The sequence below is a fragment of the Pleurodeles waltl genome, chromosome 11 (assembly GCF_031143425.1).
Source record: "Pleurodeles waltl isolate 20211129_DDA chromosome 11, aPleWal1.hap1.20221129, whole genome shotgun sequence".
In the NCBI taxonomy this organism is placed as follows: domain Eukaryota; kingdom Metazoa; phylum Chordata; class Amphibia; order Caudata; family Salamandridae; genus Pleurodeles; species Pleurodeles waltl.
This window is the reverse complement of record NC_090450.1, coordinates 205,938,493-205,963,856: the sequence shown is the minus strand read 5'-3', so window position 1 is coordinate 205,963,856 and position 25,364 is coordinate 205,938,493. Positions and strand designations below refer to the sequence as shown.

The window sequence follows — 25,364 nt, the reverse complement described above, 5'->3', positions numbered from 1 at the left end:
GCCCCATGTAAGCAAGAATATAGCATACAAAATTTTAGTAAAATCAAAAGGTCTTGGCTAACGCTATACCAAAAGATCTGTCTACCAGCACACAAGATGGTTTTCAATTAAATGAAAAATCAAATTTAAAATTATCACATTACAGCTATCCAGTCACTTTTCCAATCACTTTGCGAGCAATCGAACATCTTAGGGAAATTAAAAGACACCTTGACATTAGTGTATGTTTTATTATTGATAATTCGTGCTGTCCAATTGAAAACAACAAAGGATACATGTGTAAATAAATCACAAAGACAAAACTTGATCTTCTTAGAACAATATGGCATATATTTAAAAAAATGAAAACTTAAATAAAGATATATGGGCAAAATGAGAGTAAAATGGTCAAAGCAACGTTTATAAAAATCAGCATTTGTTTTGAAGCACAAGTGTTTGAGAAGTATCGTCCAGCGTACATCTACCTTTCTTATTTTCAGTACTGATACGCAAAACAAATTAGCATTTCAGTGCAAATGTTCAGCTTGATGAAAACTGCTCAAGAGGTTGCAATGGCACAATTTGTATGGTTACACACAATCACTGATGGCCAACATCCACACTTACCCTCCCAAACATATTAGCACAACTTGTAAACCTCACATCACACCTAGCTCTAAATTCACATCCTAAAGGTCATTCAGGTATCTTCCTGAACTCGCTTCAGAGCTGAAACCCTTGACTGTGGTCTGGTACTGGCACTTATAGAATGGAGGATGATAAATCACATTGCTTAAAATATATTCAAAGCATATTAGATGACTCGCACAATCATAAAACACACATTGCGGCAATAAAGAACTCTGTAATAAAACCACCTATAGCCTCAGACTGAGGTTGTGGATGAACAGATATCAATGTCTCAGTAAGTCACCTTATTCAGCAAGGTTGGCCCTTCTATACGATCTGGCTGCCCACAGTGCCCACATTTAAGGATTCTAGCTGAATTTTTCTCACAGTCTGAGAGAACATATCCTAAACAGAGACAGTTGATCTCAGGAAGAAATACTTGGAAGTTAATTTGAGGAAGCATTGATAGCATTGCCTCCTTTCCACCTGTTGCCAGTGCTCTGGGAATCCATGGCACCCTCTATTGTTTTCACACCCACAATGTTATGTATCATTGAGATGTTATGTATGAAGAGCCCTCATAGAGTTTCATACATCAGGACAGATGGTACTGATGCTCCTACATTCCTTTGTGTTTCTTATGCGCATTATCCAGCTTCTATGGTTAGCATAATTAAGAATATGCATAAACACATTTTAATGGTGTACGCCAGTGTAAATTTAATGAACCATATTCAATTTTGTTTTAAAGTTATTATGATGGGCTCATGCTGTATTCACAAACATATCCGTCCGATTGAGGTCTGTGGGTAAGAAGCATTATTAATGCTAGTTTGTTGTAGAACTACGATTTATACCTAGAAAAATACCTAGACATTTGGCATTTAGTATTGGTTTCAACTAATTGTATTAAAATACAGATTTATAAGGAGAGTAAGAGAGAACTCCTTTCCAGGCATTACTACACCCTGCGCCACTAATATGTGTTTCCCCTTCACAGCATAGTATGGCTGTCTACCATTTGCTGTATAATCTATTTGAAAAATATAGCTCGATAACAGGGTGGGTGGATATACTACTGAGCTTGCAGTTTTTTTTGTTATCACTTTAGGCACAATATGGAACATCATTTGTTTCCCCACCTTTTCTTGTGTAGGTAAGGCTATTCATATTGTTTAAACTGTAAACAATTTCTTTCACTAGTGGTTTGGTTAGCTGATAATTTGATAAATATACCTATTTCATTATACTCTCTTTTGATTTGAATGCTACTTAATTCTTTAGTTTTTCAATACTAAAGAAAACTCAGTCTTCATCGCTGCCAAAATGCTATGTTTTGTTCGTAGGTAAAATTCAACAGATACACAATACAAACCTCGGTATGATCTGCCCAGTTAATTGTGATATGTGCAGTAACTGCTGTTATTGCACATATAATAATTATTCATTTTGTGTTGAATATCAGCTGGTTAAACCTGCTAATGTTTATCAGGTGAAAAATGATACCTATAGGAACATAAAGATTGTTTTGAAGTAAGCACCAAAATCTCCATATTTGGATGCAGTGGAGTCAGAATTTATCAGGTTCAGTAGATATCATTCTAATTACTGGCCCACTCATAATGTGAGCCCTGTATAGGTACATTGAGTCAACATCTAACTGCTATAGCCTTACCTATTTATGATAGAAGAAAATAATATTAAGAACACTGAGTTCAAGTTACAACAAAAGAAATCCCCAAAAAATAAGATGGCAAGCCTAGAAGTAGTCAAGAAATAAACAGACATTTTACACTATGTAGTATTAACGTTTTCCATTATTCTGTCAGATACATTCATTTTCTAAAATGGTCTATGGAACACTATCAATGGCAAGTTTGATTACATAAGCTTCTATTAGAGCATATCACATGCATCACTATTTATTTAAAGCAACAGAAAACGAATGATACTGAGCTGACATTAAACAATATGGACGCCATTTTTCTCATCAAAGAGAGCTAAATAAGTCCATACTTCCACAGAAAAGCTAATTTACATATTTCAGAGCATTCTTTTTTATAACTATTTTATTGGTTTTCCACAGGAGACAGGAATCAGCAAAGAAATATGTGTCTTGAGTCTGCAGAAACAGTCAGTAGCTTTCATGAGTCCAATAACTGTCAGAGTATAGAGGTATACTGCCTATTGAAAGTACTTGCGCTGAAGCAACTGTGTAGTTGTACGGGGTGTTTCCCAGATTCTTTACGTATCTGCAAGGCGTGCTTCAGGAAACAGAGTTTGCACAAGAACAACAACACAATATTTGCATATGTCTGAATTCTAACTGTTTCCATACTAGGCCGAAGAGGCATGTATGAATTTCATACTTTCTGCAAATTTCTAAACAAGCTCAAGTAACATGTTAACCTATTTTCCTGTAGATTAGCATTCTCAGAGTTATTTTCATACTATGGACATAGCGTTTCAAAATACCCCTCTGTAACAACAGTGCACATAAACACAGAGGCGTAAGGGGGTGGTAATTATGGTTCCCTTTGAATTAAGAACAGTGTATTACCTGGGGACACCAGAAACTGGGGTTTGTTGTTAGAAAAAAACTAACATGTGGTCATACAACAAGTTGCATTTGTCAGGTTAATGGACATCTTTAGCTGGATGCCTTGAATCTAGTTGAAGGAATAACGACACTTGTAAATTAAGTGAACGACTAGCCTTTTCCTACATGTTTTAAAGGCAAGATGGTCCATCATTTTCTATGTTGTGCATGGTCCAGTTCTGTTTAGCTTGTGGCAATAAAGATAAACGATATATCATCTACTTAGCCAGACCACTGGTTGACAGAGAATGCAAGCAGATCAGTACAGTAACATTTCACTCTTTTGATAGCCATATACAGCCTTCTTTGAGAGGGAGATGGTTCTCCATCAGAGAGGTGATAAAGGTTTAATATTGTAGGGACTATATTGAAAGCCTTAGTAACGACTCTTGCTGCTAACTGTATTCTGGAGGACCTGCAAGTGGTATACTAGCTTTTGTGGGGAACCAGCTAAAAAGTAAGATTGAACAGTCTTTGACACCAGTTCCATTCTGAAATAACAGCGATCCTCCCAAGGAATTTCTGACAATAGTGTGAGAACCCAGGGATTTACTTAATCTCACATTCCTAAAGAAACCAGCATTAACACACCCCTCGTATCCGGTGTAGGGAAGAAAAGGTAGCTGTGACAAAATAGGACAGAGCTCCCATGTAATCTGTCTAGAAATGTATTAAAAATGATAGGAAAATAAAATGAACATGCATTTTTAATAAACAGTGAACTTTTCAGTTGAAATCTTTGGGCAATTTAGGGGGGAAAAGAAGTATGGGCCAGATGAAAAACAGGATAGTACTTACTTTATAACAAAACTCATAGCTCACGTATCTTCATTTGTGGGTTAAATATATATAGGACAATTTGACAACTTTTACTATTTAGCGGAATGGATGGGTCATTACTTCAAAAGACATGGCCATTTTTTTCATGGACAAATAATGAAAATGGAAAACATGCTTGACGGGTCACAGATATTTAGTTATCCTGATAACCATATATTAAATAAAGAAGAACAATTTATATATTGTTTTTTTTATGGTTGGGCACTGTCTCAACTACCCAAGAGCATTTGCTTCCACAAAAAGGTTCCACATCTGCTGTGATGGCCATCTGTAGAGATGAGTTCCATCACACTCACTGTCTTCTATGATTTGGAAGCCCATAGGTGAGAAGACAAGGAGGTTTATTTTAATATGAGCTGCAGTATTTCAGGGGGCCATCCTTGATCTCTACTTCTAAATCATTGAATCCTCTTAAGATTGTAACATCTTTAACAGTCTCAGAGAATTCTCTGCTTTTTGATCGTGTTCTAAACTGGCTGGGCATTGGTCATGGTCACCACCTAGAGACTATAATGAATTTGAATGAAACCCAGACAACTTGCTATGGAAACAAAGCCATTTTTCTATCCTGGATTTACTAATATATGTCCGTGTGCGTTAGTAGAATGACACATTCTGGCATAAAGGCTAGGGCCTGCCACTCAGATTTGTTTTCTTCTTTAGACTCCTCCAACTAATCTAAAAACATAAGAGGTACAGCTGCCCTCAGTTGTTTCCCATCTATCAAATTTGTGCAATTCTTTTACTTATATTGGGATAATGTTTATCAAAATGCTATCAAAACTCCAATACAAAACCTTTGCAATAAGAAAGAGGAAATAATCCCTCTCAATCTTAAAAAGCAGTAAAGGAGGAAAATGGCTTCTCTCAATATAAAGAATGCACCGCATTAAGATCGCACAGTAGAAAATGACACACAAATTGAGTTACCTCAAACAACTAATTAAAGGGGAATTGCAACCTAATTTGTATTTCTATCCAGAAAGTACTTTCAGAAACCTCACTTGGGTTACTTATTCACAAGTTTTGTGGATTAAAAGCACACAAAAGAGCTTCATCAAAGCACAGCACCCTCTCCGTCAACCCCATTCCTCATGGCACATCCTGAGCTTACATTACATGGGTATTTAATCTCTATATATGAACTACCCTCTTTTTTCATAAGGGATAGAGAAGGCATGGTTCTATCAACGGTAAGAGCCACACAATATAATATTTAGGAACTAATATAGCCATGGCTGCTCCAAACCCAAGCATTTCTAAAATAATTTCAGGCCTGAACGATCTAATGAAATGAAATGGGAACACGGTGAAGTCAGTGAAAAGGGATTTCTGAATAAACAGAAACAGTTTTGCTATAGTTCTCATCATAACATTACAGCAAGAATTGCAAAATGTAGCCTGCCCCTCAAATGTATCTTACGTTGCTTATGAAAAAGGGAAGATATTAACATTGAAGCACATTAACATTTTTTTAAATAACATTTTTTTAAATCAAAACATAATGTACAGAATGTAAAAGGTTAATTAATAGGTAAACAAAAGTGATCTTGTGATGGTCTAATGTTGTGCACTTTGCCAATTGTAATAATTCAAATCATTGACATAAGCTGAAGTCAAGAGCGGATTTGCGAGATTTGAATAAAAAAGGAATGTGTGAGATACTTTTATATAAGTAGTTTTAAACAAAGCTGCCTGAACAATATACACATTACCAAGACTTCATTTAGAAAAATAAGTTAGAAAAGTTAGATGAGTTGACGTTTTTTAGGTTAGCAATGTTTGAGATCTCAATTGAATTGTTGGGTGCCAGGACCAGTTGAAATGAAATCTGATTTCGACTTAAAATAGCACAAGTGGTATTATTAGTATTTAGTGCAAATTTTCAAGGAATGAATAAGAAAAAAACAAATAGAAATAAGACTACTCTGATTAAACACATTCAAACTGTGTGAAAGTTGTCTATAATCAAACTGATGGAAGTATTGATTTAAAACAACAGTTTTGGCATGTCTTCGTTAGAATCGCCATGGTTCTGTCTCCTCCTGCGGAGCTGCATTTGTAACTGAAGTTTGTTTGTGAAGAAGATCTGCTTCCAGCCTCGCTCTTTTGCCAGTTCTCTCATTGCAGGGGTAATTGTATCACACAGGCTCTCAACAATTTTCTCCCAAAGCTGCTCAGAATTGCATATCTAGGATTTCAGAGACATATAGAACGTGTTAGCATGTGAAAACACACTCTCATCAACTTCAAGCTTGGAATTCTATATTTCGGTTTTCTACTGGTTCACAATCTCTAATGGCAGCCAATTTGTTATAGGGCACCAAATTTAATACAATAATTTGACACTATTTTGACATGACATAAAACTCACGGCCAAATTTGCAGTTCTGCACTATATCATCCTCTGCTCCAGTAACAAGCCTTGAAAACTGGTACCAAATTAACAAAACAATGTTATTTCAATACTGAACGTAACAAAAATGGCCGTGCATTAATGAATAATGGGCTAAGGAATACCTTGTCTCCAGTACGTATACTTTCAACAGACAGAGCTGCTTCTTATAACCACTGTTTTGTAGTTATGAGAACATGGGCATGTGCTTGTAATACATTGCTCACATTTGTAATAGATTACAGGGCACATAAACGCAATGATCAAAGCCATCTAACAACAACAACTGCAATCTTTTTGTTTGCGCTAAGTGGGGTGGATGCAAGAGAAGAACAAGTTACTTACCTTCGGTAACGCCTTTTCTGGTGGATACACTAGCTACCTGTGGATTCCTCACTCATTGAATTTTCCCCATGCGCCAGCATCCGATGGAAATTTTCTCCTAGCTTCTGCACGTCGACAAGGACATCAAAATTGCCCGGCTCACACGCGACGCCGTCTGACGTCATACAGGCAATAAGAGGTCCTCGCCGGCGTGCTAACGTCAGTTATCAACATTTTTACGTGCCTTTGAGGCGAACAGGTAAATATCAACAAAACATATCTGATACGAACACATCAAATAAAATCTTATACCATAATATTTAATTAAATTAAATAGAAAAACATTCGTATAAATATGCATATATACAGAAATATATACATAAAAAATAATAATGTACAATAATAAATATATATACTGTACATATATAGATATATATATATATATATATATAAATAAACACAAGCATGTATAACATCTGCATCAGTATAAACAAATCAATGACTTACAGGTGCTCACCCAAGGAAATCTTGGTAAGACCAGACAGGCAACGGGGGAGCGGGTGGGACCGTGAGGAATCCACAGGTAGCTAGTGTATCCACCAGAAAAGGCGTTACAGAAGGTAAGTAACTTGTTCTTCTTATGGTACAACTACCTGTGGATTCCTCACTCATTGAATAGAGTCCCAAAGCAGTACCGCACTCGGTGGAGGGTGCCTGAATGGTCAGACCAAGAAATCCTGCAACACCAACCGTGCAAAATGGCCATCCCTCCTCACCTCCGAATCCAAGCAATAATTCTTTGCAAAAGTGTGGAGGGATGAACAAGTTGCGGCCTTGCAGATGTCAACCACGGGAACACCTCTAGCTATGGCCGAAGAGGCCGACTTAGCTCTGGTGGAATTAGCTCTTATTCCATCAGGGGGTTCAATCTTTGCCAGAGAGTAACACAGCTTAATGCAAAGAATGACCCACCTGGAGAGTGTTCTCTTGTGGACTGCCTTTCCTTTCCTCTTTCCCACGTACCCGATGAAGAGCTGATCTTCCAATCTGAACTCCTTCGTTCTGTCGACAAAGAAGCTCAGTGCTCTTCTCGGGTCCAGGTGATGCAGTCTTTCTTCCTCTTTCGAAGGATGAGGTGGAGGATAAAAAGAGGAGAGTGTAATAGACTGACCTATATGGAACCTTGGTCCTCAACACCACCTTATCCCCATAAAAGGATGTGTACGGGTGCTTAACAGAAAGAGCCTGTAGCTCACTCACCCTTCTAGCTGAAGTAATGACAACAAGGAAAACAGTTTTTAGAACCAATAGCCTTAAGGGGCAAGAATGCATCGGCTCAAACGGTGAGCCCATAAAAAATGTTAAAACTAGGTTCAAATCCCATTGAGGCATAATGAAAGGAGTGGGAGGATATCTATTAGTCAGGCCCTTTATGAACCTCAAAACTAATGGGGATTTAAATAAAGAGGGTTGGTCAGGCAGACACAGAAAGGCTGACAGAGCCAACAAGTAGCCCTTTACTGTCGCAACTGCACAACCCCTCTGTGCCAAGGATAACGCAAAAGACAAAATGTCCGATAAGTGGGCATGTAAAGGATCAAATTGCTTCTCTCCACACCAATTCACAAATTTAGCCCACCTGCTAGCGTTGATAGATTTAGTGGAGTGTCGCCTGGCCGATAAAATAACATCCACCACCTCGGGTGGGAGAGAAAAGGAACTCAGGTTGCCCCGTTCAATCTCCAAGCATGAAGGTGCAGGCCCTGGAGGTGGGGGTGTAAAACCTGCCCCTGCGATTGTGAGAGGAGGTCTGCCCTGTGAGGGAGACGGAGCGGGGGCACAGTGAGAGTTGGAGAAGATCCGAATACCACACTCTTCTTGACCAATCCAGAGCTATTAAGATGACTTGGGCCCGCTCTTGGCGAATTTTCCTCAGAACCCGAGGAATCAAGGGTATGGGGGGAAAACGCGTAAAGCAACTGGCCGTACCAAGACATCTGAAACGCGTCCCCCAACGTTCCTTGCACAGGATACTGGAGGCTGCAGAACAACGGACAGTGCGCGTTCTCCCGAGTGGCAAAAAGATCTACCCGAGGGAATCCCCACATCTGGAAGATGTGCAGGGTTAGATCTGGATGAAGACGCCAATCGTGATCGGTCGAGATGTGCCGACTGAGACTGTCCGCACGCACGTTCAAGACTCCGGCCAGATGGTTTGCTACCAAGCAAATCCGATGGTCCCTTGCACAGGACCATAGCCGAAGAGCTTCTCTGCAGCTTCTCTGCAGAGAAGGTACGACCCTACTCCTCCCTGCTTGTTGATGTACCACATCGCAGTAGTGTTGTCCGTCAGGACCTGGACTGACTGACCGCGAAGGGAAGGGAGGAAGGCCTTGAGAGCCAGACGTATCGCCCGCAATTCCAACAGATTTATGTGAAACATCTGTTCCACTGGAGACCAATGACTTTTGACCTCCAGGTCCCCCAGATGAGTTCCCCACCCTGGAGTGGAAGCATCCGTTATCACTGTGGCCACTGGAGGAGGCAGCGAGAACGGCCTTCCTTGGGAAAGGTTGCCGTCCGCAGCACACCATCGAAGATCCGCTGCAGCGTCTGTGGAAATCTTTACTGATCCCTCGAGATCCCCTTTGTGTTGAGACCACTGCTTTCGGATGCACCACTGAAGAGCCCTCATGTGCCAGCGTGCATGAGTGACCAACAGAATGCAAGAAGCAAACAGACCGAGCAGAAGAAGGACCTTGAGGACTGGAATGATCGCTCCACTTTGAAACATTGGAACCAACGCCTGAATGTCCTGAATCCGCTGGGGCGGAGGAAAGGCATGATTCAATGTTGTGTCAAGTACCGCCCCTATGAACAGGAGACATTGAGAGGGCTCCAGGTGAGATTTGGGCACGTTCACCGAAAAGCCCAGATCAAACAACAACTGGGTTGTCGACTGCAGGTGACGCAGCACGAGCTCCGGAGACTTGGCCTTGATCAACCAATCGTCTAGGTAAGGAAATACCGCTATCCCCTTCCTCCTGAGCTCTACTGCAACCACCGCCATCACCTTCGTGAAGACTCGAGGTGCTGAAATAAGACCAAACGGAAGGACCGCAAACTGATAGTGTTGCGATCCCACCACAAACCGGAGATACTTCTTGTGCAACTTGAGTATCGGGATATGAAAGTAAGCATCCTGCAAGACAGACACCATCCAATCTCCTTTGTTCAACGTCAAAAGCACCTGTGTTAGGGTCAGCATCTTGAACTTTTCCTGTTTGAGGAACCAATTCAAAATCCTCAGGTTCAGGATTGGTCTCAACCGACCATCCTTCTTGGGGATCAGGAAATATCTTGAATAACAACCCTGACCCCTCTCCTGCTCTGGAACCAACTCCACTGCACCCTTTGAAAGGAGGACTAGAACCTCCTGTTCTAGCAACAGGAGATGTTCTTCCGAACAGAAGGATGGACGGGGCGGGATGGGGGGTGGAAACTCCCGAACGGGAAAGGCATAGCCTTTCCCCACAATACTGGTGACCCAGGAGTCCGATGTTATTGCCTCCCACATGTGGAGAAAGTACATTAACCTCCCCCTACAGGAGCAGTATGCAAAGGAATTGGTGGATGACTAAGGCTGCTTTCCGTGCAGCACCCCTCCAGAGGAAGAGGAAGAGGCAGAGTACTATTGGGTGGCCCCTCTGGTTCGAACTCTACCCCTCCCCCTGTACGATCTATAGGGGAGGGCAGTAGTGGCTTGCTGTTGAAACCTGCCCCAAAAGGAGGAGCCACGACCAAACCCCCTCAACCTTCTGAACGATTGTGAAGAAACAGAGGAGGAGGCCTGCAAGCCCAAAGATTTTGCGGTGGCTCTACTTTCTTTAAACCTTTCAAGGGCAGAGTCCGCCTTTGACCCAAAATGTTTATCCCCATCAAAGGGTAGATCAAGCAGGGCCGACTGAACATCTGGTGAAAAACCTGAAGAAGGAAGCCAGGCCTTTCTTCTCGTAGCAACAGTGGTGCCCATAGCCCTGGCCACAGAATCAGTTGTGTCCAGCCCTGACTGGAATACTTGGGTCTCTGCAGCCTGAGCATCCGACACAAGGCCCAACACCTCCTGAGGTAATCCAGAATGAGATGACTTGACCTCTTCCATAAGGGCGTAGATGTATCTGCCCAAGATACATGTGGCATTTGTGGACTTAAGGGCCATACTACAAGAAGAGAAAGTCTTTTTTGAAGACTGGTCCATCTTTTTAGAATCTCTGTCCGAAGGAACACCCGGAAAGGAACCTGGAGCAGTACGTGAGGAACATGAAGCTTGCACAACCAAGCTTTCTGGAGTCGGGTGCCTCGACAAAAAGCCTGGATCCGCAGGAGCCACACGATATCTGCGTGCTACTGTCCTGTTAACAGCCGTAGATGTCACTGGCTTTTTCCAAATCTCCATAATTGGATCAAGGGGAGCCTCATTAAAAGGCAAAAGAGGTTCTGCAATAGCCGAGGCCGGATGTAGTACTTCCGTCAAAATGTTGGGTTTCGCCTCAGCCACTGGGAGGGGAAGGCCTAAAAAGTCAGCTGCTTTCCTTAAAACAGAGTGGAAAGAAGCAGCCTCCTCTGTATATTCCCCAGGAGATGTCAAGTCCCACTCCGGGGAAGTGTCCAAGCCACTAGCAGTGTCCAAACCATGAAGATCTGTCAGAGGCTCCTCAATCTCACCCTCCTCCAAGGCCTGCCTGTTATACTCATGTTCCTCAAGGAGGCGAAGAGCTAGCCTCCTAGAATGAAGCCTGGCTCCGATCCTTGGCATCGACAAGGCGTCCACCGGCATCGGTGACCTCGCCTGACGCCAATCCTCTGATCCATCCGACGTCGGATCCATCGGCGCCGTGGGCTTTTTCGGCGCCGACTGAGGCAGGGGACGAGATGGTGAAGAACCCTCCGGCACCGAGACAGCAGTCTTCATCGGAGTCGCAGGTCTTGTAGGCGACGCCAAAGGAACCGGCGCCGAGCCAGCACCTCCCATTGGAAGGAAGGGCATGAAAGGTGCCGGTCGTAAAAGAGCCGGAGCACCCATATTAAAAGCCAATGGCCCGAAGGACCAGCTGGACCACCACCCGGAGCCATCTGTTGAAAAATGGCAAACATCGCATTAAGAAATGCGGAACTATCAGCACCTGGCGCTGGGAATTATGGATATTGCGGAGCCTGCGTCCGAGGTGATAACGGCGCCGGCCCAGGCATCTCTGATAGTGCAGGTGAAAACTCAGGATCCTGTTGAGGTACGACCTAGAAGACAGACGGCGGAGAAGTGGGAGGTGTCTGCGGCTGAGGAGTGATGGTGGGACTAACCTCCCATGTCTTACGGCGCCGAACCGAAGGCGACCTCGAGCGTGAACGCTCTCTACTCGAACGGCGTCGAGAATCACAACGGCACCAGGAGTCACGGTGACGTAGATGAGATTTCGGTGATGACGATCTGCGCCGGTGCCGCTTTTCCTTCTTTTTGGACTTTGCCAAAAACAGCTTAGCCTCCCGTTCCTTCAACGCCTTAGGATTCATGCGTTGACAGGATTCACATTTCTCCACTTCATGGTCGGAGCTCAGACACCACAAGCAATCCACATGTGGGTCTGTCACCGACATCTTGCCTCCGCACTCTCTACAAGGTTTAAAGCCCGACTTTCGCTGTGACATTTTGATAGAAACAGTAACTGTAACTATGCAGCAGAAACAGTTGCTCCCTCGAAGAATAACCGTCGCTCGAAGGCACGGAAAAAAGGGAACTGACGTCAGTACGCCAGCGAGGACCTCTTATTGCCTGTATGACGTCAGACGGCGTCGCGTGGGAGCCGGGCAATTGTGACGTCCTCGTTGACGTGCAGAAGCTAGGAGAAAATTTCCGTTGGATGCTGGTGCATGGGGAAAATTCAATGAGTGAGGAATCCACAGGTAGTTGTATCCATCAGAACAATGGGTGCTGAGGTTGAAAACAGGTGAACTACCTTATTGTTCCCTATTGGTCAAACAACTTGTGCTGCCCTGAAATGGCAGCAATGACAACATCAAAATATGCTGCTCTAAAAACCATACAGTAATGCATAACCATGTCACCTTCCTACCTAAGTGCAGAGTAAGAGACAAAAGGGAACCAGGGCTTTGAGGGATAGGAAAACCTTAGTAAATTGAATTGGCCCACAATCATAAAGGGATAATGGCCCACTTTGCTTTAATATAGCATCATTCACGTATACTATAACCACCTATAAAAAAAGGAGAGTATTATTCATGATATTTTAACTTTTAAATAAATTAGGAGTAAAAGGGAAAAACTGCTATTGTGGTACAATAAACCCTTTGGAAGACTCGTTTTGACAGGTTTTAAGAAGAAGAAAGGATGAACAAAGTCAAATTAATACGATTAGGTTGGAACAATAAATAGCATGGAACCTCATGGGCTACTATACGCCATCAGCAGTAGAACTCTCACAATCTATCAGGAAGGGCACAACACATTAACAAACTGTGAATTGCTGGACGAGAGTGTGAAATAAGTTTAAAGAAATTTGGAATTTGTCAGATTCATAAATATTTTGTATTAGATGCTAAAAATCAAAAGTTAACTCTTTCTAGTAATAGTTTATTATCAAGGGAGTCTTTACTAAATATATGAACACAGAATATCGCTGCTTCTGTGTGAGATCTGGGGATGTTATTCAAAGTGAAATATCTCTTTATACATTTTTTTAAAACACATTTTACATACAGATTAAATGCCATACGATAGAGCCATTTAAGTTGAGCTTCCATCAAAAGGATCTTTAGGCTTGTGCCACCCTGTTTGTTTAAATTCTACATTATCACCATGTAGCGCTATATTTACTATAAAGCTTTCTGATGAGAATAAAGATCGAGAAGTATAGAGGGCTGGGCGGACCGAACTCAATTCCAGCATGTTGGTGGGATAATATTTTTCCTACTCTAATAAAGCTCACTATGATCTCAGGTGGTACATACGGGCCCCCTTCCAAGCATAAAAGTATCTGTCAAAAAGTTCTGAAGGGGAGATTTCATCTGGAAACAACATGATCAGCCTGGGGAACCAATACATAAGGCATTAACGAGGTGAGGTGGCTAGAAGCAACTTGTTCTTTGAATTCCCTGACTTAATGCACCATTGGTGTACTAAACGTCCCTAAGCAAGCCTCATGTAAATCCACGAAAGGGACTGACAAAGACGCAGGATGCAATCGAAGCCAGCCGAGACGAAATGTGCCTTGTGGTAGTTACAGGAATTTTCTGAAGAAAATAACTTTTCTGTTGCACAGACACCAGTCTTTTGTCTGAAGGATACAGATTTGTGGTGAGGTACAATCACAAAGTACTTAGGCTGTCATTCTGACCGCGGCGGGCGGCGGTCGCCGCCCGCCATGCGGTTACCGCCGAATGACCGCACCGCGGTCAAAAGACCACGGTGGTCATTCCAACTTTCCCGCTGGGCCGGCGGGCGACCGCCAAAAGGCCGTCCGCCGGCCCAGCGGGAAAGCCCCTGCAACGAGGAAGCCGGCTCGGAATGGAGCCGGCGGAGTTGCAGGGGTGCGACGGGTGCAGTGGCACCCGTCGCGATTTTCACTGTCTGCAAAGCAGACAGTGAAAATCTTTGTGGGGCCCTGTTAGGGGGCCACTGCACTGCCCATGCCAGTGGCATGGGCAGTGCAGGGGCCCCCAGGGGCCCCACGGCACCCGTTCCCGCCATCCTGGTTCTGGCGGTGGACACCGCCAGAAACAGGCTGGTGGGAAGGGGGTCGGAATCCCCATGGCGGTGCTGCAAGCAGCGCCGCCATGGCGGATTCCCTGGGCCAGGGGAAAACCGGCGGGAAACCGCTGGTTCCCCTTTTCTGACCGCGGCTTTACCGCCGCGGTCAGAATAGCCCAGGAAGCACCGCCAGCCTGTTGGTGGTGCTTCCGCCGCCCTCCGCCATGGCGGTCATGGACCGCCAGGGTCAGAATGACCCCCTTAATCTTCTGTACTGAGATTTTGCTTTGCGTAACCAATTGTTTAATTATGGGTACACAAATATTTGTGATGAGGTCAATACCTGCCACTGAATAGTATATTATTTTAGTTTGAATGGTAAACTCTGTTTTATTAATGCTGGCTTTTTTGCTTTGGATCTTAAAAACTTCCTGTGGTTATTCACAAAGGAAGCGTGAAGCTGTGTCATAGAAATCCATTGCACACATCCATTAATGTTTGTCACAAGGCCAGCTACTTCAGCCGCTCATTTTTTTATCAATTTTATGCCCTTTACTGGTCCTGTATAGATCTCAAATTTTATTGCATGCCTTTATTTCATCTGAAAAATATCGAAGTGATAAATGATCTTCTTATTTACATGTCTTGGAACTTTTTCCATCACTCATTTTCCTAGTAGGGAACGAGATGTTTCAAGAGTAAAGGCTCTATAGTTTCTGTGGGGAAAGCATATTGGTGATTCATTTCTTATCCACCAAGAATACTGGTAGCATTGGCACTCCATATTATTGTCAACATTATGCATACAGTAGTGGCAAATATTGATGATGATAGTTACAGCCAGTGATAAAGGAAAACTTTAATTGTCTTACCACCCATCAAGTTTTAAACAGACAGTAAAAACAAAAAGATACCACAGTCCAAAAATAAGTGTGTGAATTGAATAGAAAGTGATAGGAACCCTGTGATTATTCAAGAGTGTAATGTCCATGCTTATGTTATGCTTCATATGGTGGCAGCTGTTTACATGTTTTGCACTCGTTAAGGCCAGTTCACACAGCTAGTTTCCGAAGATAAAAAACACAATTTTCAGACAGTCTTACATCTTGTAATGGTAAAGTCTGTGGTAATACTTTTACAAACATCATTAACTTTACAATCAGCAGTAATCCGGCGATATTCCGCCAGGGGATTTGAGAGGTCATTTTGGGGTTTGGTGGTGTTTTACTGCTGGTATTTCTCACGTGCCAACATCTATGAGAACGGGTTATTTGCGAACCACGAAAGTCAGAACTTATACCATTAAATAAATCACATCTGTGTACAGCTATTAAAATCAAAACGGGTGAAGGCCAGCAGATGGTCAAACTAACTGGAGCAAGAAGACTTAAATAAACAGTAAGGCTTTTATGTTTTTCTAAATGTAGAAAATTAAAACGCAAAATCGAATGTCCAGAGGAAGCTTGTTTGACAGCACGGGTATCTTAGCAGAAACCGCTCTATTGGCAGGCTTTGGCATGAAGGCTGATGTTCTTCCCTTGGAGGAAAGTGCTCAGCTAAGAGTCTAATACTAAGTGTTTTTAGCTTGATATGGCAGGAAAGGTCTACAAGGTATGTCTAACCCTGAGAGAAGACCTTGATAACGATGCTCTCTGATACAGGCAGAACCATTTACGTATAGAGATGGAATTATGTTTTCTAAGGCCAAAGATCACATTGATAATTGCATTGCGAGCAGTCTCCAAAAAGCTCAACTGATAATTTGAGAGAGGTTAGTATGTCAAAAGCTACTTGCATCGCACCCACCTAGTCAGCCTCTTTTTTTAACCTTCATTCGATATGAATATAGCATAATTTCTCAGCTCCTATGCCCCGTTCAAAATGCTGCCACATGGTGCTGCTGAAGCACCCCTCAACTGTCCCTATGGTTCACTGACAGATTGATTTTCATAGTTTCCCAAACTTCGTGCGAAAGTAAACATTTGAATTGAACAAGTCTGAAAGCACTGGATCAAATTTGTGCGCTCTTGTTGCATGGAGATCTGCAACACAATCCACTGAGCAATCATTCACTGCCAGCTCTCTAGTGCTTTGCATTAAAAGGCGGCAGCAGCAGGAGGCCCAAGATGACAACTAGGAATGCCTGGGCCTAGTAGCATTGGCCCACAACAGTTATTTGGATGGACAAACATGCAGTGGATCTCACTTAGGATTCGAGAATACTAGAATGGGACACAATGCAACAGTAAACCAAAAAAGGTGCCTGGCAAAATGAGCTCCATGATTTTTAGTCAGGCATTCAAAAGGCAGCCAGTGAAAAATAATTGAAGTTTTGTCATTAGCTTCTAATCTGACTACCATATTCCAATTTCTGCAAATCTCCATTCCTGAAACACCCTTTACCTTAAGTTGTTTGTCTGTCAAAATGATAGTTAAAAATAGGTTTAACACAGCACAAAATGTGCAGATAAACACTGTGACTAGGGCTAACCAACTGAAAGCTACAAACAAATACATCTCTTGTATAGTGCTTGTAAATTCCATTAATTCTAATCTTCATCCTTGTTACCTACTATATGCTTTGCTTCAGTTTCTTAGTAGGAGTAGTATGACGCACTGCATGTAGTATGTGAAGGCAATGATGTAACAAAAATATACAGTCCTCTGTTTGTTACGTATGTAGGGCAACTGCATTTGTTACACATTAGCAGAATAGAAGGTAACACCACTGAAAGAGGGAACAATTACACTCCAATTATGCCTGTGTTATTGATCCTCAATAACTAAGCACATTTAACAGCGATACAAGTATCATAAATGAACAGCAAAAGAAGCACGTGTGCCAATCCAACAGTTCCCCAGAAGATTCACACCTTGTTATATGAGGATGCTTACATAGAAGGTGTCCATGTTCACTCCAGGCTAGAAACATGTTACCATAAATATTTAACAAATAGTAAACTTCTTTGATTTGAAAGCATGCACTGTAGTTATAGCCACAGAATGGTGCTAATGATGCTAACCAACTAAACTTTGAATCTCTCTATTGGATGATGGAAAGCTTTGGGATGGGTTCAAATGTGTTCTACTAACAGGTAAATATACATGTGTCAGTCTAACCTGAACGAGGTGGCATTGCCACGGAAAGGTATCAGAATTGTTGTCTCATGTTTATTAAAACCAGGAACAAATAAGAGGAATGTTGCTCTGAGAAAGCTGGCAAGACATCTTATAAGACACAGAAGTTTGCCCAGAACAGCAGTAAGGTTGAGGACTGTGCCCTGGGATTCAAAACCATAGCATAGGGTGGTAACCTCTTCATCTAAACTGTGATCTAGAAGAGTAGGTCTCATCACATTGTTTAGCCTATCAGAAAGCAACTAGCACTAAAATGATCAGTCCATGAGGTATGCATCTAGCAAACCTCCATTTAGGAGTGATGCACAGGTGGGATTTCATGATATCAAAAGGGCATAAGAAACAGAAAATGGAGCAAATCCCAGACCTTAAAGAGAGAGGTTCAGAACTGTTGTGATGGGTGAAAGAGAAGCAACATTAAAGAGTGTTTGCTCCACTCCAGTGTCACTGAGATACCATCATTGGACCTATCCCAAAATCTATTTTTACAGAAGGCCTAGGGCCAGATATTTTCAGCTAAGTGAAGGATACTTGCATTTGAATCAGTGGCGGGTTGCTAATGCTATTAAATATCACAGCTGCATGCCTTCAGCTCAGACAGTACCAACAACTTTAAAAAGGTATTTTTTTACACAATAAAAACAGTGAACAGATTAAAATTAAAAATGTATAGTAATTAATTGTCGCTTCCTGTTCTTCACAATCGTGCAGCGCGGAAATTGGAGGAAGTGGACCCTTGTTGCTCCAGAAGTAGTCTCAGCGTTATGCTGCTGAGGCGTTGCAGTGTGCAGCGTGCAGCATGCCGCGTGGAGCTGGGCCGGTCGACCAGGGGCAGGAGAGGCCGAGGCCAAGGCCGGATCAGGAGAGACCAAAGAAATTTACCAGAGAAGATAGCACAACAACTGCGACCATGTCTGCGACCACGTGGCTGCCTACATTGGACTTTACTAGATGCTGGCACTGGACACAGAGCTCCACAGCGCTCGGGCGGGGTTCCCCAGTGTCCCCCAGCGACATGCTGTCCACAGCTGCATTTGCTTTACAACCAGCATAGCATTAGGAACTTCTCTGTAGCGTTCCCAGGGCTGTCAGTACTTAGGGCTGGTGGCCAGGAGTGCCAGGCGAGGTGGGTGAGTTTACCCACTGCTGGGAGCTCCTCAGAGCAAGTGCGTCTGCCTCTTCCTTTTTTTCCCCACCTTATCGGCCAGGGGTAGCCCACTGAAGGGGTGGGCGGCGCAGGTGGATCGATCGTCATTGCCATCTTTATCAGACAATTTAGCCCAAGACCCTTTAGACCCCAGTCCCCCAGACCCCAGGTGAGGTAGGAAGACCTATTATAAGGCATGCCAGAAGGTCCACCGAAGAAACCTAGGGCCAGATGTATGAAAATATTTTGCACTCCCAAACTGTAAAATCGGCCGTTTGCGAGTGCAAAATAGTGGTCTGCAATGCATGAAAGGCATTCGCAGATCACAAAGTAAAAATCGCTAATATTCCGATTTCTAGCGTTGCGACCTGGATTTTGCGAATCGCAATTTGCGATTCGCAAAATCCAGGTCGCAAGGCAATGCTGCAAAAAATCGCAAATTGCAATTTTTCGCAGAATGGCATTTTGCACATGCAAAATACCATGATCTGCAACCAGGTAGTAACCTGGTGCAAAATTTAAAAATGCAGTAAAACTGCATTTTTAAATTGAACATGTAAAGCACACATGCCCTTTTGGCATGTGTGTACCTTACATGTTAAAAAAAAAAAAATTGGGGTGCAGGAGAGGGGGCCTTAGGCCCCCAGCACCCTAGCCTTTTGCATTTCCAAAATTGCGATTTCTGGTTCAGAAATCGCAATTTTGGAAATGCAAAACATTCGCAGCTATGGGCCAACAGGCCCATAGCTGCGAATGGGGCCGGTATCGCAATTTGCGATTCGGTAATAGCATTTGCGATTTTTAAGAAATCGCTATTACCGATTCGCAAATGTGATACATGGCCCTTTGCGAGTTGGTAATAGCGGTTTCTTAAAAATCGCTATTACCGAATCGCAATGGGCCGTGATGATACATCTGGCCCCTAGTGCATTAGTGTGACATCAGAGATTAGAGACATCTGTTGTGGCTACCGGGGCAGCTTTTTAACCATCAAGTCCCCGTGTCCTCCAGTGTGGAGAAGAGATGGGGCTGTATTGGGTTATATCGGGCAGTTTTGGCCCCAGAACTCTGAAGCTGGAGTCAGGTTAAGACTGTGAAGGACGAGGACACAACAATATATCAGTTTCGGAGGACGTTTTGAGCCCATCTGTTTGAATTCATCCCAGGTGGTGGTGTTAGGCATGCTAAGTGCTTCATCAGAGCCAATATGACAGCTCAGCATTTATGCTCAGGGAGGGCTGTCCCCATGAGAGTGTGCAAAAAAAAAAAAAAAATCTATCCATTGAGCTATAAGGAGGTCAGCAGGCTTCAGGTAAAAAGCTTAAATACTATCCTTCCATTTATACAAAAGGGAAAATTAACTGATATCTCATCTACAGTAGAAAGAGCTGCTTTGGCCCTTGACCCACCCAGAGATGTGGAATTGGATGGGAACTGTTTCTCGGCAGGCACTCCAGTGGTCAAATCCCCTTACGTGGGTAGAACAAAGGAGAACAACATAATTAAAGGCTGTAAGAACGCAGGTAATAATATTATTGAGGACTTTACTCCTCCAGATATTGAGGTCAGAATGGTTCCAAACCTGAGGAGTTCTCTTGACTGTGGTATAGCCAAATCTCCAGCGGACTTCTCACATTCTTTGCTGCAGAATCCTGGGCTAAAGCTTTTTAGTAGCCCACCATCAGATTGTGTATCTTCGGTCTCGCAGACATGTGTTACATGTGACCTTAACTGCCCTGAAAATCCGTCTGGTGACACTCCTGGCCAATATGTAATATTATCTGAGTTCTTCAAATGTTTGGAGAGAATCGTATCCTCTATTTTGTCTTTATTAAAAAAATCGGTAAACAACTCTGATCACTTGCAGGACATTTTATTAGTAATATTAAAAGTGCTGTTGGGTCCAAGCGAGGAAGAGTCTGTATTGGGAAAGAATATTGCTTCTGCTACACACAAGGCTTGTAGGAAACTGGGATGTGCAGCAATTAGTTCAGCATTTGGTACCTTATCAAGTTCCTCTGGCGAAGCGCTTCTAAAACAATCTTTATTTTGTGAAAAGGGAACTCAAGCTGGGAAACCCCAAGTATCCCACAAGGGTGCTCATGATTTGACTTTTCCATCCCAAGATAGCTTAGTTTATTCTTTAAAAAAAAGGTTTTTTCGATTCCTTCCTCCTCTCCTGTGGCAGATAATTCACTGAAAGATATGGCCCGTGAGGGAGTTACAGTCGACCATGAGGTGGTGCCTTTTCCCACCTTCAGAACTAGAACGCAGCAATCTTCAGACTCTGCTGTTTTGGTCAACAATAGTAATGATGGAAATATTGGTAATAAAGGGATGGGAAAAGGTAAAAAACTGTGTGTGGAGAATAAGCAGAGGATTTCGAAAAGAAGCCAAGAAAAATTCGGTTCCAGGAAGTGGGTCTCCCAGAATCCTTACCCACTGGAAAAGAAGGCTGATCTGATTTTGACACAAAGAAAAGGCGAGTTGTGTACTCTCAAGGACGTACCTTCTGTTAGAGTAGGGACATCTTCACTTTTGAATCAGAGTACGGATGCGTTTGTTTCTGCCCCCATTACAGCCAAATCAGTTGTTGACTTATCTACGTCATGGGGCCAGTAGAATGGGACATTTTCCTCTCGGGCTGTTGTCCCCTCAATTGCACCTGTTGACACTGACCGTCTTGGCTTCATTGTATTATTTGACTCTGATCTAACTATCAATCGATCATTCCTAATATCTTGCTTTACAGATATGGACTCTTTAAAAATGATTCATAGCAAAGATATCTCTCTATGACATTTAACACATGGCTCAGGAATGTTGAAAACAAGAGTTTGGTTTTATTCTAAAATTGTTGTGAATCTAATTTTACAAAGTTGTGATTTACTGCAATGTAGAGGCATAGATGTAATCCTGGTATGGAAGGAAAAGATGCAATGTAGTGGTACAGATGTAATCCCAGTATGGAAGGAAAAGCACTTTACTAGTGGCCATAATATGGCTACCTCAGCTCTGCCAACATCAAATGAGTAATCATCTTCTAATTGGAAAACTGGAATGTTTCAGCATTAGAAGGGGAGAGGCTGATAAATTATGTAGGGCTGAATGATGCTGTTCCTTCCACCCAGTGTGTGGAAGATGACAGGGAGAAATGGAGTTGGTTAGCAAGCAAGCACATTAAATGGCTTTCGGCATCGAGGCATGCTCCATACTGTGGTAATTAGCATTAATTTCACAGGGGTTTCCTGGAATGCAGTAGGAATTGGGAATTCAATTGAAAAGTTAGATTTTTTTAAGAACTCTGGAAGCCAATTTAATTTGCATCCAGGAAACCCGGTGTACAACTGAGTTCTTGTGTCCGGGCTACACTACCTTATGCCGCAATGCCCAGCCCTTTAAAAATGGACACACAAAAGGGGGAAATGACATAATTATTTGCAGGTGGTGAAAATGAATCTCTTTCCCTTTTTTGAAGATGGTAGAAGAATTCCTTTGTTAGTGGTGAATGCATACATCACCCCCGAACAAGAGTTTTAATAACATTTTGACTGAGGTGTTTGATTTCATCTCATGGATTAAGTGGGACGAGGGTGAATATGAAATATTGTTAATGGGTGATCTGAATTGCAAAGTATCTAACCGCTCGGTTACTCTATTTTGTGACGCAGAGAGGGATATCGGTCTTCAATATCCTGCCTTTGTTGTTCCCATTTAACGCTAAAGCAGATAAAAGGGGTTATATCCTATTAAAGCTTATGAGGGAACATGGTCATATGATCTTAAATGGGCGATTTAAGTTGGATTCATCAGCCCAATTCACTCGTAATTCTAAGTAGGGTGGTTCCATTATTGATTATTGTGTTGCATTCCATGCTATAGCCCAATCTGTCGAGGGCTTGATAACGTTTGATTCCTCATTTAGTGATCATAAAATGTTGGCCCTTACGTTAAAGCTAAGTCTATCGGCTGTGGAAACTTGGAAATTTGATGGACAAGGAATTCATTTTAATAAATATCCTGGGAGAACCAATTGGTTTCATCAAAAATTATTTATTTAGGAGAATGTCTTGATAGGGCCATTCAGACTCTTGATGACCGGAGTGGGGACATTCTTCACTGTTTTTCTGAGTTCATGAGATAGATATTAAAATAAGATCAGTCAGAATGTTTAACACCTTCACTTAAGAAGTCCTGCCCCTCAGTGTTGTTCCTAAATAAGGAAATTAACAGAATACTCTCACTCGTAAAGAGAAGGGCGAGATTAAAGGCAGGCTTAAAAAGTGAGGCCGTCAAGCAGAAACGGATCAACTTGAGAGAACCTGCACTCTCAAAGAACTCCTCTAAGTACTGGGCGATTATTTCAGAGTGTGTGGAGCTTGTAAGGCCTCCTTCACCCCTCCTATAGCAGAGGCATTGTGGAGATATTATATTCTCTCTTTATATGCAGATAATTGTAATACTGATTTTAGAGATATGAACTCTGCATCTATCCAAAGCTTTGAAGTAGAATGTTATGGACCCCTCTCAGCAGCCGAGATTGAGACCTTTATCAGGGACCTGCAAAATTCTGGTGCAATGGGCCCTGATGAGGTGCCAATCTCGGTGATTAAGCAGGAACCATTGCTTTAGGCAAAGATCTTAAATACTATCTTCTTTTAATGTTATCTAAATGGTGTAGTGCCGTCGTCATGGGTTGTAATAATAATTCCCTTATATAAGGGGGATAAATCTTCCCCTGCAAATTATTGCCAAATTGCCCTACTGGACTACACTGGTAAGGTCTTTGCGAAGAGTTTGTTAGAGCATTTGACTACCTGGGCAGAAAGTAATCTGATCCTTCCGCTAGAACAGTCTGAATTTAGAAAGGGCCATAATGCTTTAGATAACATCTCAGCATTACAGCTAATAAATGAAAAATATGTTGCCATTAGGGGTGGTGTTGTTTACGCCGCTTTCATAGATTTCTCGACAGCCTTTGATAAGGTGAATCATCTCATTCCGTAGAAGAAGCTATTCAATCTAGGTGTCCCTGCTAATTTGTTACATCTGATTAGAGCTCTGCACACTGCAAAATGGTCAAAGTAATGATGAGCGGTGACAGAAATGCCAAGAAAAAATGGATTAAAGCAGTGGTGTTTATTGGCTCTGTTACCTTTTTCATTGTATATACATGATTTGCCTTCCGCCTTAGCAAAAAGCCTTGGCTTTGACCAAGTATAGGGGGACTCACAGTGATCTGTTTATTTTTTTTGCAGATGATATTGTAGTAATTGATCTTACTCCTAAAGGGCTGAATAATCTTTGACCGCATAAATTATGTTGGAAAACGTTTTTTGAAGATAAATGTTGCAAAATCACAAGTGGTGTGTTTTGTAGGGGAAAAATCTGGCGAAAAAAAAAAAAAAATCCTGGTGCATGGCCTCTCAGAAGTAAGAACGAGTAAAGTCCTACCGTTTCCTGTGAAAAATTATGTCTAGCTCTCTCAGCGATACTCAGCATATATCTAATTATAAGGGTAAAGCTCATTCTCGGGGGTGTGGCCAAGCAAGCTGGCTGGCCAGACGCGCTTGGTGACCTCTCGCTATCCCAGCCTAATCCTCCAATTATCCTGAGGTGCCCCTGATCACAGGTCCCCCCTCCCCTATGGCAGGGGAAGGTTCCCGGACCTTGCAGACACCCTCGGTGCCTGGTTTGGGGGATTTGGTCTGCGGCTCCTGGGCTGAGCGAGTCAGCCGGAGAGTGCCGGGCCGCAGGAGAAGGAGGAGTGCACGCAGTGGTGCTGTCGGGCGTGCCATGCTCGGGCTATCATAGCGGGGGTGAATGCCCCCCCCAGTGGAAGAATTCCAGATGCGCAGTCGGATCGTGGTCCCGTGGCGTGGGCGGACCCGATTGCCGGGGTGCTGGGGCCTGGCACTGGAGTGGAACTGTGCACCCAAGGGCCTGCGGGGGCCCTGGCTCGGCCCGCCTGTCAGGTTTGGTAAACAGTGAGGAACGGGGGCCTGGCGACAAGCATTGGATCGGCTGAGTGGGGCAGTGAAGGAGCATCTTATAGCTGCTGGACAAACTGTGGTGCGGCCTGCACGGTTGCCCCGTGGACTTCAGAGTGGTGACTTAGCTGGCTAATGAAGCGCTCGTAGCCCAGTTCTGGGCCTGCCTGGTACGGCTGTATTGGACTTGCTGCTCAGGACTCCAGGGGAAGAACAAACATACCAACCCCAGAGCTATTTGTCTGCGATAAAAGCGCCATGCGGTTGGCGCGGTGTACAGCCTGGCGACTGCTCCTGCTACTCCGAGTGGAGCTAACACGTAGTTGGAGGATGCCTGTGGGCTTTCTGGAAGATGCGGAGTGTCGTGATATGGTGGCGGTGGCTGTCAAGGACTATTTGGACCTAAACTGGTCCACTACGGATTCTAGAGATATGGAATGGGAAGCACTGAAGGCAGTTGTAAGGGGAGTGTGCATTGGTACCGGTTGTGGGGTGCGTAAACAAATGGAGCAAGAACTTACTGAGTAGGAGGACAAGTTGGCGGATTTGCAGTGTCAGAC

General features: G+C 43.1%; 1 protein-coding gene across 1 annotated transcript in view; it reads right to left on the bottom strand.

Moving 5' to 3' along the window:
* Positions 1-210: 210 nt before the first annotated feature.
* Positions 211-25,364, bottom strand: part of FBXO36 (F-box protein 36) — a 114,383-nt gene continuing 89,229 nt past the window's right edge. The window contains exon 5 of the mRNA XM_069213435.1: positions 211-6,239. Coding sequence (XP_069069536.1) covers positions 6,039-6,239 — 201 coding nt within the window. The 3' untranslated portion in view covers positions 211-6,038. The remainder of the gene's footprint in view (positions 6,240-25,364) is intronic.